Genomic DNA, 16,075 nt, shown 5'->3' on the forward strand with positions numbered 1-16,075 from the left:
TTCAAAACACTGTGCAGTGTTTGTTTTCCACCACCTGCAGTAAAGCCAAAAAGTTACATTCCAGACTCTGGACACCTTCTGTACACATTCTCTACATTGCTAACTGGAAACCTCACATGGGATTTCTTATGGCTTTCTTCCCAAAATAGCTTTCTTCTTTTCACTTTTCTATTTTTGCCAATTTTGTGAAGCGTGTCACTAATAGTTGCCATTTCAACAGATTGTCCTACCTGAGCTGTGAATCTCTGCAGCTCTTTCTGCATAGTGTGCATGACAAGGTCCCAGGTTTTGTTTGTAGAATATATTTAACAGTTAAATAATCAACTGTAAAATTTATCATTTTAAAGGTTTTGAAAATGCTATATGCTTGCTTTACGTGAGAATCATGAAAATAAAAAAATAAAAAAAGTTCTTGGTTGAGGATATCTCCCACACATTTTTTTTTCACTCTGACATTGTTTAATTTGTATCATCAAATTGTGTAAATTTGTTTCTCAAAGGAAAAGAAAAGATGTGAAATTTAGGAGTGGGTGTCCTTCATTCAGGTGTTATTTTTATCAACCTTATTTAGAAGCACGGTGTCTTTTTACAAACTACCCTATAATCATAATTTTCTTGTTCCTCTAATTTTCACAGATGATGTGCCTCCCTATTTCAAGACAGAACCAGTGCGCAGCCAGCTGCACCTGGAGCGCAACCGGTTGGTGCTGACCTGCATGGCGGAGGGAAGCTGGCCGCTGGAGTTTAAATGGATCCACAACACCACAGAACTAACACGATTCTCACTGGAATATAGGTGAGTGCAAAATCAATTAGAAATGATTGGAGTCATCATCTATGTTGCCACAAATTGAATTATCTACCCAACCATTTTAACTATTTCATCCATTGTGAATGGACATGGGAGCTTTTAATCGAGATAATCAAGCTTTTATTGGCAAATACTGATTTCTGTTTTTTCTTCATTTCCACCCTTCCTGTTCTAATTTAACTTGATTCCTCTTTTCCTTTAAAGAAAAATAACACTGTAGACTCGTTTGTGTAACCTTTGTTTTAATTTACAAATTAAACGTAGCACACATCAACCATCAGAGATAAATAAATGCTGTTTGTCCTTTATAAGATAATGTGTTTGGAATCCAAGGGAAAAGATTATCTGACTTATAGAAGCCCCATCCAGCCCTCTTTAGCAGTGGTCCAGTAACATTGTCCAAACCCACCGGTGACCTGTCTTCATCTGCCTCACATCAGATGAAGAAAATGTAATTTGATGAGTCTGTGCAGACGTGTGTTGCAAAGGTCTGAAACTTGTTACATTCTTTTAATGGTTCACCATTCATTAAAGTCACAGGCATGTCTGACTCAACAGCCTCATAATGGGCCTTGAATATTGAAATGTACTGAAAGTTTAATCTAACTCCCATTGGTGCATTTGTCTCTCAACTTCACATTGCAATCAGCTAAACCATGCCCTTTACGGTGAAACTTTATGTATTGTATTTAGATCTTGCTGATTAACGCTCCCTTTAGATGTTATACGTCTATGATGTTTTAAGATTCAGCTTATCTAAAATTAATGTGATAAAAAGTGAAATTGCATCTCCATGTGTTAAACCCTTTTGTCACCTTTAAAAGTTTTGTAGTTACTTTTCTACATTTCCCCTCACCATTACAATACTCTGTATGTGCATTATTAAAGCAAGCTTTACTGTTTTATCAGGCATTTGCCAAATAAATAATGACTTTCGATTTAGATTTTCTATTTTTATTGCCTTTGCCTCACTCCTTCCCCTCCGGGCTCAGTGACCTCCATCACTGTCTCTGGAGAGGCTGCAAACAAGCAGGAGGCGTGAATGAGGGTTAGGGTAGCAGATAAACCGCCTTTAATGGTAACTGGAAGATCCTAATCATGTGGCAAACATTGCTCTTATCTTGGGCAACAGTGTGTCTGCACCGTGAGCTTCCGCTGCAGTGTAAATGGAGCACTGGAGGGCTGAAGGAGAGCTTGCTGACACACTGCTGATCTTAGCTGAGCTGTTGTGCTCATATGTGAGGGAGCAAATGAATGTGGGGGGAAAAAAACAAAACAAAAAAAAAGAGGCTGGACATACAAGCAACATCCGCCTTGTTGATGGAGCACCTTTCTCTGGAGATAGATAATACCAGAATGGAGGCAGCAGCTGGGTAGAAAGGGCAGAAGTGACACACATACAGTATGCCTGAACAATTGATTTGAATGGACTGTACTTGAAAACAACACAATCTGCTGGAGCTTCAGTGCCCCTTCAACTGGGATTCTAGGTGGACGACTGAGTGATGGAATACGTTTTTAAGCAAGCACTCTATAGGCACAAAGTTTGATTAGCAAAAGTATTCATACCCTTTGAGCTTCAACACTTTTTGATGCATTAAAACCACAAGGTGAACTTTTGCCCTAGTCGTTTGTCATTTCTTGCTAAATCCCTCGAGGTTTACCTCCATCCATCTTTCCATGAACTCTGACAAGCTTCTCTTTGTTTTGATGCCACAATCAGTTCTCGCTATAGAAATAATGTATTTGGATTCATATGCAATGTTTTTTTTTTTTTCCTGCACTGCATATGATATGGCTTTCAGATTATTTCGATAGCCTTGTCTGTGTAGATCGCTCTTTCCGATTTCAGGTGATGGATTGAACTGTGCTCTATGGGATGTTTAAGCATAGGTCATTGCTTTATAAGCTAACCTTGGTCTACATTTCTTTAGCACAAAACCCTACCATTTTAAGATACAACTTTTAACATCCAATATGGGTAACTGAAAGCACTTAGTTGTACTGTTTTTTTATTTGTGGGTGTCAGAGGAAAGGGGTCTGAACATAAATGCATGGCTAACCTTTCAGATTTGTCTCTGAATTCAGAAACAATGTTTCATTAGTACATTAACCATTAGGTGATACTCTGTGTGGGTCTGTCACAGATGGTAGTGTCTCACTGTTTTAAAAGACAAAGAAAATATGCCAATATTGAAAAAGGCAGTGTGTATTGATGTTCTAGTTTATTAAATAAATTGACTTCATTATATATTACATTGTGTATAGCTGTTCCTAAGGGCAGTTTTGTCTTCATACTCTTCCTCATTCCTCAAGTCTGCCTTTTTGTTTGTGCCAAGAGAGTATTTGAGCAGCACAGACCCCCATATTAATGAGGTTATGGATAAGGTCCCCGGTGCTCAGTGTTGCTTTAAATATTGACACCATGCGACTTGACCTTGTGTCCTCTGGCGAGCGATCGATACTGCAAGGCCTGCGTGGGCATTATTATTCAACACATAGGTAGGCGAGTGAGACAGAAAGTGTTCTGGAGGAGGAAAGCAAGTGGTTCCAGTCTAAGAAATGTTGCTCTCAGGAGAGATCTGGATTAGCATTGACTGCTGTCACTCAAGAGTACCTGCAGACAATGTTTGTCCAGCATTCTGCTGTCTCTGTTACCTCCTGCACCCCATCCACTTTAAGCAATTTTATAGATTATGCACCAAATTACTGTTCAACTTTGTCACAATTAAGGATTAGCATCAGAGGGGAAGATCACTTGAGAAATATCCTGTGCATTTGTCTTTGGTAAATCGATAAGTGCACAACTACAGATCACTGCAACTTTCTGTCTATTCAAATACCTATGGGGTTAGGCTCTGGTACTTTGCTTGTCTTTATCCTGCCAGTTAAAATAGAACCTTAATTAAGAGAGTTAATTATTAATTAAATCTCAAGAGATGATAATGTTTGTCAATTGGTTCTTGGCTGGATTGCTGAACTGAGGACTCTCCTTGCATGAGAAGGAAGCTTGTTTTTTTTTTTCTTTGTTTCTACTTCATTGTAGAAAACGAAAAAAACAATCTTGAACACGCAGTCTTTTAATCAACAGATGCTCACTGCATGAGATGGAAAAACCACAAAGGAAGAGGTTTTGACAGCCATGGCAGACTAAATTCCTGCTGATGGACTTTTGATTTTTATCTGCTGGCTCATTTTTTTTTCCTTGTTGTTGTCAGTTTTGGAAGAGAGAATATTATCCCCCCCTACGGTACAACTGCAACAAAAGAAGAGCTTTTAACCATCAGGAAAAAAATTTAATAAAATAAAATGCAGAAAATGGGATTAACACTTTGACAGCTAAAGTAATCGAGTGTCACTTTTGTGTCTCTGGTAATAACTTGTCTCTGGAAATTAAATGTGGTGATATCTTCTGAAATATTCATTGAAGACATTTGTACAATTTCCAAATCCAGGAACGGGTAGGTGCTCCAGGCAAAAATATAGATTCGTTTAAAGTTGTGTATTTGCTGAAAAGACCTACTTCAATCCTCTGTTCGCACTTTTGATTTCCCTTTCATCCTCCGCCTTTGTTCATTTTCTCTGCCTCGGTTTAATCCACTTATATATGAACTACCATCAAGCATCCTAAACAGGTATAATTTCATGGTAGGACTGAACAAATTAACACAAGTTCAAAACAATATTATTCCACGTCTTAAGGGAAGAAATGACAGACCCAGCTCACTACGTGGATAAAGACGAGGAAAGAGCAGGAGGAAAATAGAAGCAGATGTCAGCATGTGTGTGCATAGTATTTTTTTTTGCCTTTCTACTTTATCTGATGAAGTGACAGTCACAATGGATTTTCAGGAATTATGTTTTCACTGGGGATAAACCCATTTTTATCTGCCATTAAACAAAATGTTGTTATAACCTCTTAAAAATGTGATTGCGATTGGACTAGAATATTACTAAAAACCTATTTCCCTGCCAGAAGAGAAAAACGTTTATGTGAGTATATTGAACTTAATGTGGCTGCGGATGAGTTTCATTCCATATTCCAATGTTCTTTGTATTATGAGAAATAATTTCTTTATCATGATTCAACTGAAAAAAAACCCATCTTCTCTGTTTTGGATGTCCGCAACATACATGTTAAGTTGGGTGTTTAATGAAAGCTATTTTTGAGTTAGCAACATTCAATGAACAAGCTTGGTGACAAAGACAGAGAGTTTTGTAGCGTCAATAGTTCATCTTTTGTGTTGTGGAATTCATTTTTTTGCAAATGATTGGCCTTCTTGATATCCTTTAGATGTATGTATATACTGTAAGCAGTATCTTGTGCTGTAGCCTGGGCACTACAGTATGGTGCATGACACTCTAATAAATAAATCAAATGAAATCAAAAATCTTTGCCTAATAAAAAAAAAAAAATTGTTATAGCATCTTCCTGGGATGGGTGAAACATGTAGCTTTGGCTCCTGTAACTGAAATATCTCCACATTGAGTTCCTTTCTGTGTTTTGTTGGAGTACATATCTTTAGTTTGCTCCTTTTTTTTCTTTTAGATGTTCTGCTTCATGTTAAACCAAAAGCATGTTTTTCTTTTTGTTCCATTCTTTAATTAAATGAAATAGAAAAACAAGAAAAATGCCAAATAATGTTTTGTAACTTACAAGCTGTTTTTTTTATTTTTTTACTTTGATCCAATATTTGCATTTTGCAGTTTGAAGAGTAAAACAAAATATAAAAATATTTCAACAAAAAAAAAAATATTAGGACAAAAAAGCATTAACTGATCAACTGATTGGGAATTCTTAGGGTTTTTCTCATCACTGTAGCTCTATTACCATCAGTCTAGTTTTTACAAAAGCGCAAGAGTAGCATCCAGTCGCAGTACATCAAGTCATCACATCAGGGCACAGCTTGGACACGGCATTTCTCCCTGGATGCCTCTAATGGATTCCTGGCCAAAAAAAGCCCATTTTCTGTCTCCCTACTTTCTTCTTTACAGCCTCCAGAAACAATAGATTTTCTTTTGAACTTTCTTTCCTCTCTTACCCTTGGACTTCATCACTCTTTGTTTTCTGCGCCTTAGAAGAATGAGTCAAAAGTCCAAGAAAGAACAGGCTGTTGGTTTTATTATGTGCATCTAGAATTACCAGTGCATCACTTTGCTTTAGGCAGGTGTTGAGCTGGTAGGAGTCAAGTTTTGACTATGAATAACTAAAATATTTGCTTAGGGCAATTATTAATAAAACTAGCCAAGCAGTTTAGCAACGATTATTGTTTATAAATATGTGCATGATGAGGCAAATAATAGATAAAGGCATAAGTCTGACAATGGGTAAAACCTTACTGCAAAGCTTCAGGGCTGCCAACTGCACCACCCTATAACCACACATTAACAGTGGCACAATTATTTACAACTTTGAAAACTCTTAGAAATTACATATAACTGAAGTGACTTTTCAGTTTATGCTTAAATATAAGATATAACTAAAGGATTAATATGTGCACACCGTGCCCACCATCAAGTGTGCTGAGGGTTCTGTTATGATGTGGGCTTGTTTATCTCATGTTCTGGGAGACTTTTTGTAGTTCATGGCCTTTTGAAATACCAACGCATTTTAAATAAAACAAAAATCTATTCTCATCGCACAGCAATTAAAAAGAATTAGATTTAATTAGATGTAAAACAACCTGTTATGAACATTGGTTCCTTTCTGAATCACAGATAAAAGCTAGTTATTTTTGTGAAAGTTGTAACTGCTGCATGTTAGGTTGATTATGAATATAAAGATATGTTTCTGGTATGTTTACATTATATCATTTGGGTGTAAAAACCTCCTATTGCAGTTATATCATAGGTGATAAAAATGTTAGATTTTTTTTTGGTGTTACTTTATCTGTTTTTATTTGTAGTGTATTGTTGTATTGTTTTTTTCCTTGTAAAGTGTCCTTGGGTGTCTTGATAGGAGCTAACAAGTACGATGCATTATTATTATTATTATTATTATTATTATTATTATTATTATTATTATTATTATTATAATCACAGCACAACAAATACACACCAATAGACATATCAACAGAAAATATCAATATACAGCATGTGCATAAGTGGTTGTATCTGGTTTAGCTCCTTAAGAATATACAAATACGAGGTGCTGTGGTGGAGCAGGGGTAAAGCGGCTGTCACAGGTTCAAGACCTGATGACCTTTGTCGCATGTCTTCCTCCTCTCTCATTACCGACCTTCCTGTCTGACCACTCTCAAATAAAAACCAATAAGACCTTTAAAGAAATTAATGTACAAACACTCCTAGAAATGTTCAGACATCAATGTATTTTGGGGGGGGGGATTTTATTTGACAAACAGACACAAATTAGTTCCAGAGTACAGACAGTGAAGATGGAAAATGTATGTGAACAGATATGATCAAGTCTTACCACAAATGTTTAGGTTTTGGATAAAGATTTTGGTGGAAAATCAGTCTTTTTTGCAAACTCCTAAGGAAAGGTTGCGGGATTATCCTAGAACTCCAGACTCCATCCATCTCTCAAGCAACAGTGACAATCTCGACTGTCTCAACTGAAGCAAAGTTGCACAATATGTCAAATGTTTTTCTTAATCAATTTGTGACATATTAAAATTGCTTGTTAACAGACATAATGATTAGTTATTTTCTTGGCCCATTTCCATTCCAACTGAGAATCGTTTACATGCCACGGTGTATTACTGTATACCCTCTCCATTTCTTTATGACCACAGTGTGCATAACTTCTGATAGTCACTCCCAAAAAAATAATGGCTAAGGTGATAAATTTCATAAAATAATCTCAAACTGGTTTTCTGGAAATTAGCAAAAATTAACCACCACAGTCACCAAATCTTAGTCTAATAGCACCTTTGGGATGTTGTGGACGTCGAGATTCGCATCTTTAATTTGCATTCTACAAACTTGCAGTAATTAAGTGACGTTGCCATGAGAATATGAATCAAAATTCCTATGGGGATGTTTTTATCACCCTTTTAAATCTATGCTATGAAAATTTCTGGACTTCTTCCAAAGGGAACTCGACACTGGCAGAGTGTAGTAGTTATATGACTTCATAATTAAAGTCAAGTTCAACATAATGAAAGTCATATCGACTTAGACAAGTCACTGTGACATTAACCTCATGGACCCATTGACTTACATGTAAGCATTTTGAGGGTGACAGTTAAGGGGTTAACACAAGAGAGAAAGCCGAATGTGTCTAATAAAGTGGACGAGAGGTACATATTGACTTTCATTTTCATCCTGGATTTTAATTATGAGCTGCTCTCAAGGGTTTCTCCCTACTTTTGTCATTACAGAATATTTAAGAAAACTCTATGGAAATAGTTGATGAAAGTTTTCTAAAGCAGACAGTTGTCTGTTTGTGTTATCCTCCTTAGAGGAGAATAACAGAATTAACATGTAGTAGCTGCTCTCCTCAAAGCCTTTAGACAAATTACCACTATTGATTTCTAGTATCCTAAGGCAGAACACCTTTTCTACCTGTCATGTTTAGTGTATGAAAGCTGTTATGAAGGATGGACAGAATAAAGACTTCTATAATTTACAGGGGGTTTTGAACATGACTGAATGCGCTTTGAAAAGACGTCTTTTAAATGTACGATGTACACGGCATCGATTTGTTCTTACAGACATGCTTGTGCCTCAGTGAGTAACTGGAAACACGTAGGTTTGATTTTCTGCCAATGTGCCAACAATTCAGTTGAACTAGTTGATCTATGGTATGGATATTTTAAGTGCTCCGTGAGACAACATAAGACATATAATCATTCTGTTAGAAAATCAGCAGCCTTCCATTATCCATCATCCATAAAATAAATAATTAGGCTGTCAAAACTGCTAATTTCCCACTGCACCTACTTTTGTTTACGCGACACAAGCTGTTGAAAGTGACGTCGCCGTAAGAGAGCTCATTAAACGGAAGTAAAGAAGCGTCAAACTGTTTTATGAGGGCAGTGGCCTTTCTGAAAGCACCAAACTTCAAAATAAAAAAACATATAACAACAAAAATTAACAATTACAAGTTAGCAACCACAGGTTGTCCTATGTTTCTGATTTTTTATTTTTATTTTTTTTTTTTCATGATGCAATTGCAGAATGATTGCACTTGTTTTTAGATCAGGTTCCAAAATTAATTGCTCTGTTTAGCTGAGAGGTTTTGAAACACCTGGATGAAAGGAAAAGTCTCAAGTGCCAGCAATTGCATTTCCAGTGGGGACTAAGATGTCATCCTCATTGCCTGATGCTTTTTTCTTTTTTCTTTTTATTGATCATTTGCTGTAATTGCAGTGTGGCTTCTAATGCTTGAAAATTGAAGTTTATAAAATGTAAAATTTAAGCTACCAGAAACAATATCGGAACTAACCTTGGGAACTGGCAGCAGACTTTAATGACAGATCATAGCCTTGCCACCTATCATCAGCAATCTCTATCTTTCTCTATTTTCATTATTCCGTCCTCCCTCTCCATCCCTCTCTGAGCTCATTCCTCCCTCTTTTCTCATGTCCCTCTATCCGTCTCCCTGCCACTCCTTCGTCTAATCATTTCTCCTGAGTGGGGCTAATTAAAGGGGATCTGACGGAGTGCGCTGACCACAGGAACATCAATCAATCCCTGTCCGACACAGCGAGCCTCCCCGCCGGCTCCTCCGACCTGCTGCCAACGCGCACAACTCCGCAAAGGTTAATTGTATTCATTATATAAGGGACGGAGTGAAAGAGGGAGGCAAAGAATGAGCGAGAACGCTATCTAAAGTCACCCTGAAGGTTCTGCCGAGTTGGTAAATTCTCTGTAGGCCACAGTAAGGTTAAACTTGGATCAACAACACCACCTGTCACCTGTTTACCTCTTAATCTTTCCAACTAAGACCTTTATGTGGTCCTGTAGTTTCATTCACATGGTGCTCCATCAGCCACTCAACTTGCCTCTCTTCCTTCTTGGCAGAACACATATACATAATTGTATTAATTTAGCTGATGGAACATATGAAAGGCGTCACGCATCATTAATAGAAAATTCTGATTAGCTGATTAAGCCCTAACAGATTCATTTAGACCCTTGGATCCGACTGACGTTACTGGTAATGAGTTTTGATTCTGTTCATTTTTTTGTTAGATATATTAACAGCTTTTCAACACCCTCAGCCATTTGTCACCACAGTCCTGTGTTACTTTGATAGCTTCCACTTTTAAAGCACAGATGAAGTAGTTTTTTTTAAATATATATATAGATTCAATTAAATGCATTTCACTTAACTGTTATTTATTCATTTACCATATTCTTTGGTCAATTTATTTGCCCAGATCAATCCTTAGGTTTTACTAGTATTCAGAACTATAGAACTTTCTAATCTTTCCTTGCAGTAGAACCAAAATATTCAATGTATTTAATTGGGATTTTGAGTGATTTCCAACATGAAGTGCTGGACAATTAAGTTGAGAATAATGTAGCTTTTTTTTTTTCTTTATAAATAAAAATCCTAAATGCATGGTGTGACTTAGTAATAAGCCCATCCTGTCCAATCCATCAGAAGTGACTGAGACATTAAATAGAAAGTACCTGTATGCCATTGAATCTGGGTATAACTTCAGTATAACTACAGCTGTTCTTTGAAAATCTTAACCTATTGGGATGGTAAACAAACACCATCAGGAAAGCAAAGAAACACAGCAAACAGGTCAGATAAAAAGTTATGGAGAAAGTGGTCTCCATTCTCAGTCATCCAGGTCATAAAAATCCTAAGTGATTCAGTGGAGGGCAACTGGACTTCTTCTGTGGTTTCTTTAAGCTGTTTCACCTCTCATCCAAAAGGCTATTTCAGTTCTAAACATGGTTGGAAGTAACAGGCATTTAACTTGGTGTGAATTGCTTAAAAACACCCCAGGGAGACGGCTCAGGGCTGAAGAGTTAAAGGGTTAAGAAGAGTTAGATGTTAAGAAGATAACATTTTGAGTCCATTTCCTCTGTTTAGTGTTGGTTTTTCAAGCTTAACATATAGATGGTGTCTTTCATTTTTCATTCAATCCACCTGTCATCCCTGTTCAAAATATGAATATTGTTGTCATGTAAATAAACCGCTGATTCTTGACCCAACAAAGAAGAGCAAATATCTTCATGAAACAAAAGAAGACTTCTTGCTTTGTACCTAACACTTAGGTATTATGTTTAGTTTCCATCAACTCATGGTGGGTAGCGCAGCAAACATGTGCGAGAAGGATTTCGGCACATTGCCCTGAACACAGCATCCCCATGGTGGTGGCAGCAACGTACTGTGAGAATTTTCTCCTCAGCTGGTAAAGAGAAACTGGTCAGACTTGATGGGAAGATAGATTGATGGAGGGCAGTAATGAAAGAAACAGAACAGAGGTTTCACCTTCCAGCACAACAACAACATACAGGTAGAGTTACAACAAATTTAATAGTCCTATGTTAAAAAGAGAAAAATGTAGACGTGCCTCAGAAACATATAGCAATTGCATGTCATGGGTAAATAGAGTTCATGGCAAAGAGATAAACAACAAAAAGTTAGTATTTTGAAGCAGACCTTTGGACATCTTTCAGATGCTATTAACTTAGTAAAGAAATACAAAACTGACTCTCATATCAGACATTCAGAGACATAAATAATATCAGAGACAGTTTATAATTTATATATAATTTCTACTCTTGCCAAACTTTTACTCTGTGAATAAACACATCCAGCTTGACTAATCACCCTCTACATTTGGTAGAAACAATTAACATAACCGAGGTCAGCCTTATTAGCATAATTACGTTTTCAAGTGGAGCTTTGGATCTGCATTTCCACGGCCTGAAACTGGGCTGTTGGCACATTGTGAGGCGCTTTCACATTTGAGTGGAAAAGCTAACCAACAGGTGACTGCTTTGAATGGGGTATTTAGTTTTTTGACACATGAATGATGAGTCCAGATTGATGGCAATAGATGTACGTGAATTGAGTAAATAATGAAAACTATGTCTGTCTGCCCAGCATTCCACATCAGAAAATCAGATAAACAAATAACTTCTAAAGGGAAAAAAATTAACTGTCAGGTTTTCAGTTTTCACCAACAGGGTTTGTTTGTTTCACCATTAGGTTTTGTTTTACCAATAGTTTATTGGTAATATACTGAATGAACATTTATGTGTAACATTTAACTACCTAATAAAAGTGGAAATAAGACTAAAGGCAATTAGGAGTTTCACTATTGACAGTCCACTGCAAGTACTTTGATGATTTTGTTGGGTGGGAGGTTATAAACTTATGGACATACAGTACTTTTATGTACTCCGAAACAGCTTTTTCCCACTTGCTATCAGACTGCTGAACTCTTAACTGGACTGCACTTAAAAACTGGTCTCCACTTTATACCTTGCACATGTACAGAGCTAAGTAACTTCCTTTTTACTGTCAGTCCTGCACTTTATATTTTATATTTATATTTATATTCATATTTTATACTGTATTTTATTTTATTCTGGAGTAACCTCACAACATTGAAAGCTCAAAACATTGTCCTGAGCCGTATGCAACAAAATTTCGTTCTGTATACACCCTGTGCATGCAAAATGACAATAAAGTCAGTCTAAGTCTAAGTCTAAGTCTACTTTTGATGTCTTGTAAGTTTCTTTGCTGCTGAAGTCCAAAATACAACCACTATCTCAAACAACCTGGAGGCATTTTTTTCTCATTTTTCTGATGACGTACTTAGAAAACAAACAAAAGTAATTGATCAAAATCTTAATTGGCAGATCAGATGCCAAAGTCAACACAAAATGTTTATCAGCTATGATTAATGTCCATCTCTAGCTCTTGTAACAACTTTTAATTTTTATTTATTTATTTGGTAAACTAGCATTAACTCCAGATATATGTACTTCATACAACATGCAGTGTTTTTAAGGAAACTTTTTTTGCAAACTGAAATACAAGCTCATTAGGAGCAATAAAGAAAACTAAAAAAAAAGAGTTTTTGCATCTATCATTATACGCAGATTTGCTTTAGGATGAAGAAATAAAATCTGGCTTACACAGCCTCCGGATCAAGAGAATCGTGTGTCACGCAGAGGATATATGAAACCTCAGCTGAGAGGAGCTGATCTGTTTTTAAACTTGGAGGAAAACATTTCCAGGACATGCTGACGTGTTCAGACTGACCAATTTACAACTTCTCTCCCATTCACTTTTGTATATTTATTCAGCTTCTTGTCAAATACAATCTTGAGATCTCTTTCCTAAGTAAGGATGTAAAAACATAAAAAAATGAAAAGGCGCTGTTACACTTTGTGCTTTTCCCTCCCTGTTAGAAATGTATCTACTGTTGAAAAACTGGTTACACAATCTTGAATTAAATATTGCCTCTTATGCTCAAACATATTAAAATGTATGCCAACATACAGAATTTAACTTGAAATTTTCTCATGGGGAATAAATTCATTAAGGGGTCTGTTTCAATAGCTTTGGGGCAGCTCTTCTGCACATATGACCAAGTCTGTACTTCCATAAGTTTGACCCCTGATTATTGTAATGTTTTTGTATACATCATGCAATATTTTGCAGTGGTTTTAATCCATCCCTGAAAGTGAGGCTTTTAAAAAGTGGTCTCTATCTTTCGTCTGCAGATGTTTTGAAGGATTTTTAAAGTTTATTTTTGGACATTGAAAACATTGTCATACCTTTTCATTATCTCACCATTTTCAGGGGACCAATTTTATTTATTTATTTTGCTGGTGTATTAAGTCTAAATCGGATCTATGAATGATTGGGATAAAAAAAAAAGCTCCAAACTTAAAAGAAAGCTCAGTGATGATCAATACCTTATCTTTATAAAAGTACCAGCGATAACATAATAACTTTGGAACATCTTCAGGAAGTCTCAAGACATCTAATCAATATTCCTTTAAAGATTGCAAAAATGTATTGCCACTTAGGAGACAAGATGTCAAGAAATTATCTTTTTTTTACTCAAACAACCAGGATAACGATTCAATTCATTTTATGTTTTTACTTTGTATTTTTCTGTCATAAGATATGGGACGTTTGCCTTCAATGGGACACTTTCAAGTACTAAGAAATGTTGCTCTGGTCAACCCTTATGCAGCTTTTTTCATTCACGCCCTTACCTTTGCCACCATCATCTCCTTGTTCTCTATGCTGACAAAATTGTACCGATGGAGACAGAAGTTAGCATTTACTGAAGTTCCGTTTCACTACTTTGTAAAATCAGGTCAAGGATGGGCAATATGAGAATCTTAGATCATGAAGGATTAATAGTACTTTGATTCAGACAGCTCATTATGTTTAATTTCCTGCCTCAACATGAAAACACAAACTTTTGTTTAGCTGGGATACAATTGAATCTGGCTTTCCATACTTCGGGTTATATTTAAGATGGCTTACAACCTGTTATATAGCTAAAGACTACAGTGGTGCAACAATCAAACATTACTTCACAGTAAATATGTGGACTGCTTAAATGTGAATGCAATATTTATTTGTCTAAAACTTCTCAGAGGTGATGCATACAAACTTTTCTTGGCAAAATGGATCAACGTGCCAAAGCACATGAAGAGTTGCCACCTCAGGGAACATCGTCGGAACATCGAAACACCCCTCGCCTCCTTCCCACCTAAATCCACCGACACATACACAAATCTGTGTTTCTACCCATATTAGGACTTTATATTGACTTCAGTTCATTTTAGTAACTGCATTTATGCCTAACCCAGACATTTCCCCTAACCCAAACCATTATTAGTCTATTCCCAACCTTAACCAAAACCTAATTTACACCATATTTCTAGTACATACACACACACATCCACCCCCACATGACTCATCACACACCCACACATGTACACGCCCAACCTCACACACATCTGGCTCATTTACATAATCAAGACCAAAACATTGTTATCATTAACATTACCAAATAGAGGACTTCTGAATCCAATTACATGTTGTTACGACAGAAAGTGATTCCTCCCACTAGTGAAGACTTTGCTCTGACCTTCCAGATGCTGTTTGTTAAAAAAATCTTCAAGATAAAAAATTTGTGAATGCAACAGCAAAGGCAGTTAGGAGACTCCTAAAGGAAAATGTTTCACCTCATGCAATAAGGATATTCCTTGACAAGACTTTCCATGCTTGAGTGACTTTCAAATTAAGCATGTACATATAACTCAGTGAGAGCTAATTCACAACGTCTGCCTGGTTTGCTGCCATCTCGAAGATTCCACTAGAGACTCTTAACTGCTGAAATAGTTGGCCACCCTGTGGCTCTCCCATTGCAACATCTTTTAGTAGTTATTGGGAAGTTGTTAAAATGATAGAAGCTGCTGTGCCCTGTCTGTGTACATGATCGCCTAAAGTGGGCTTCATAGGAGGTCGAGCAGCACTAAGGATACAGGCTTAAATTGTATGGACATGAGCAATCTGCAGATAAAAAGACAACTTAACGCATAAATAGCTGTTTGGTTTTTCTCTAATAACACTTTATCTTTTTATTGTTTTCATCATAAAAGCTAATAGCTCTTCGGGACAGTCTGTTCGCAAGTTGTCCTTACATTGACATAACGACTTTTTGGCATTAGTTATCCTGTTAATGGTGCAACAACATCCAGTTCAGTTCCAGGGTTTTTGTGACTCAAAGAAGGAAAGAAGAAAGAAAGGAAAGAAATGCATAGATAAAGAAACAGGAAGAAGAAGGAAAGAAAGACTTTCACAATTTCTTTGAGATGTTTCCTTATGGAAATTGATGTCTCCATCACATTATACAAGGCATTGTTAGACACACATGGATAAAATCAAGAAAAAGGAAACTTTTTCTTGTTTTTCCAGATGTATTTTTTACATCTGGAAATAATAATAATAATAATAATAATAATAATAATAATAAACTGATTTCCCTTCCATATTCTAAAATAATTTGAATCTATTCTTGATCGTACATAAACACAGAACTAATTTGACACTGTCATTATTTATGAAACAAAGAATGGATAAAAGGTGAAATACACAGCTGTCAGTAATTGTATGACTTCAACAGTCTCTAAAATTGCTACTGAGGAATTTTGGCCCACTTATATTCCCAACATTGCTTCAGTTCATTGAGGTTTGTGGACATTTATTTCCACACATCTATTTTATCAGACTGTGGTTACGATTTGGCAATCTATTGTGCTGTGATTGTGTTTTTTTCATAACATAATCACAAGTTT

At 36.4% G+C, this 16,075-nt stretch overlaps 1 protein-coding gene across 6 annotated transcripts in view; it reads left to right on the forward strand.

Annotated features, from left to right (window-relative positions):
• sdk2b (sidekick cell adhesion molecule 2b) overlaps positions 1-16,075 on the forward strand; it is a 346,369-nt gene that overhangs the window by 219,690 nt on the left and 110,604 nt on the right. For all 6 annotated transcript variants that reach the window (XM_028029735.1, XM_028029738.1, XM_028029736.1 and 3 more), the window contains exon 2: positions 637-796. In XM_028029735.1, coding sequence (XP_027885536.1) covers positions 637-796 — 160 coding nt within the window. The remainder of the gene's footprint in view (positions 1-636; positions 797-16,075) is intronic.

This window comes from Xiphophorus couchianus, chromosome 10, assembly GCF_001444195.1.
Source record: "Xiphophorus couchianus chromosome 10, X_couchianus-1.0, whole genome shotgun sequence".
Classification (NCBI taxonomy): Eukaryota; Metazoa; Chordata; class Actinopteri; order Cyprinodontiformes; family Poeciliidae; genus Xiphophorus; species Xiphophorus couchianus.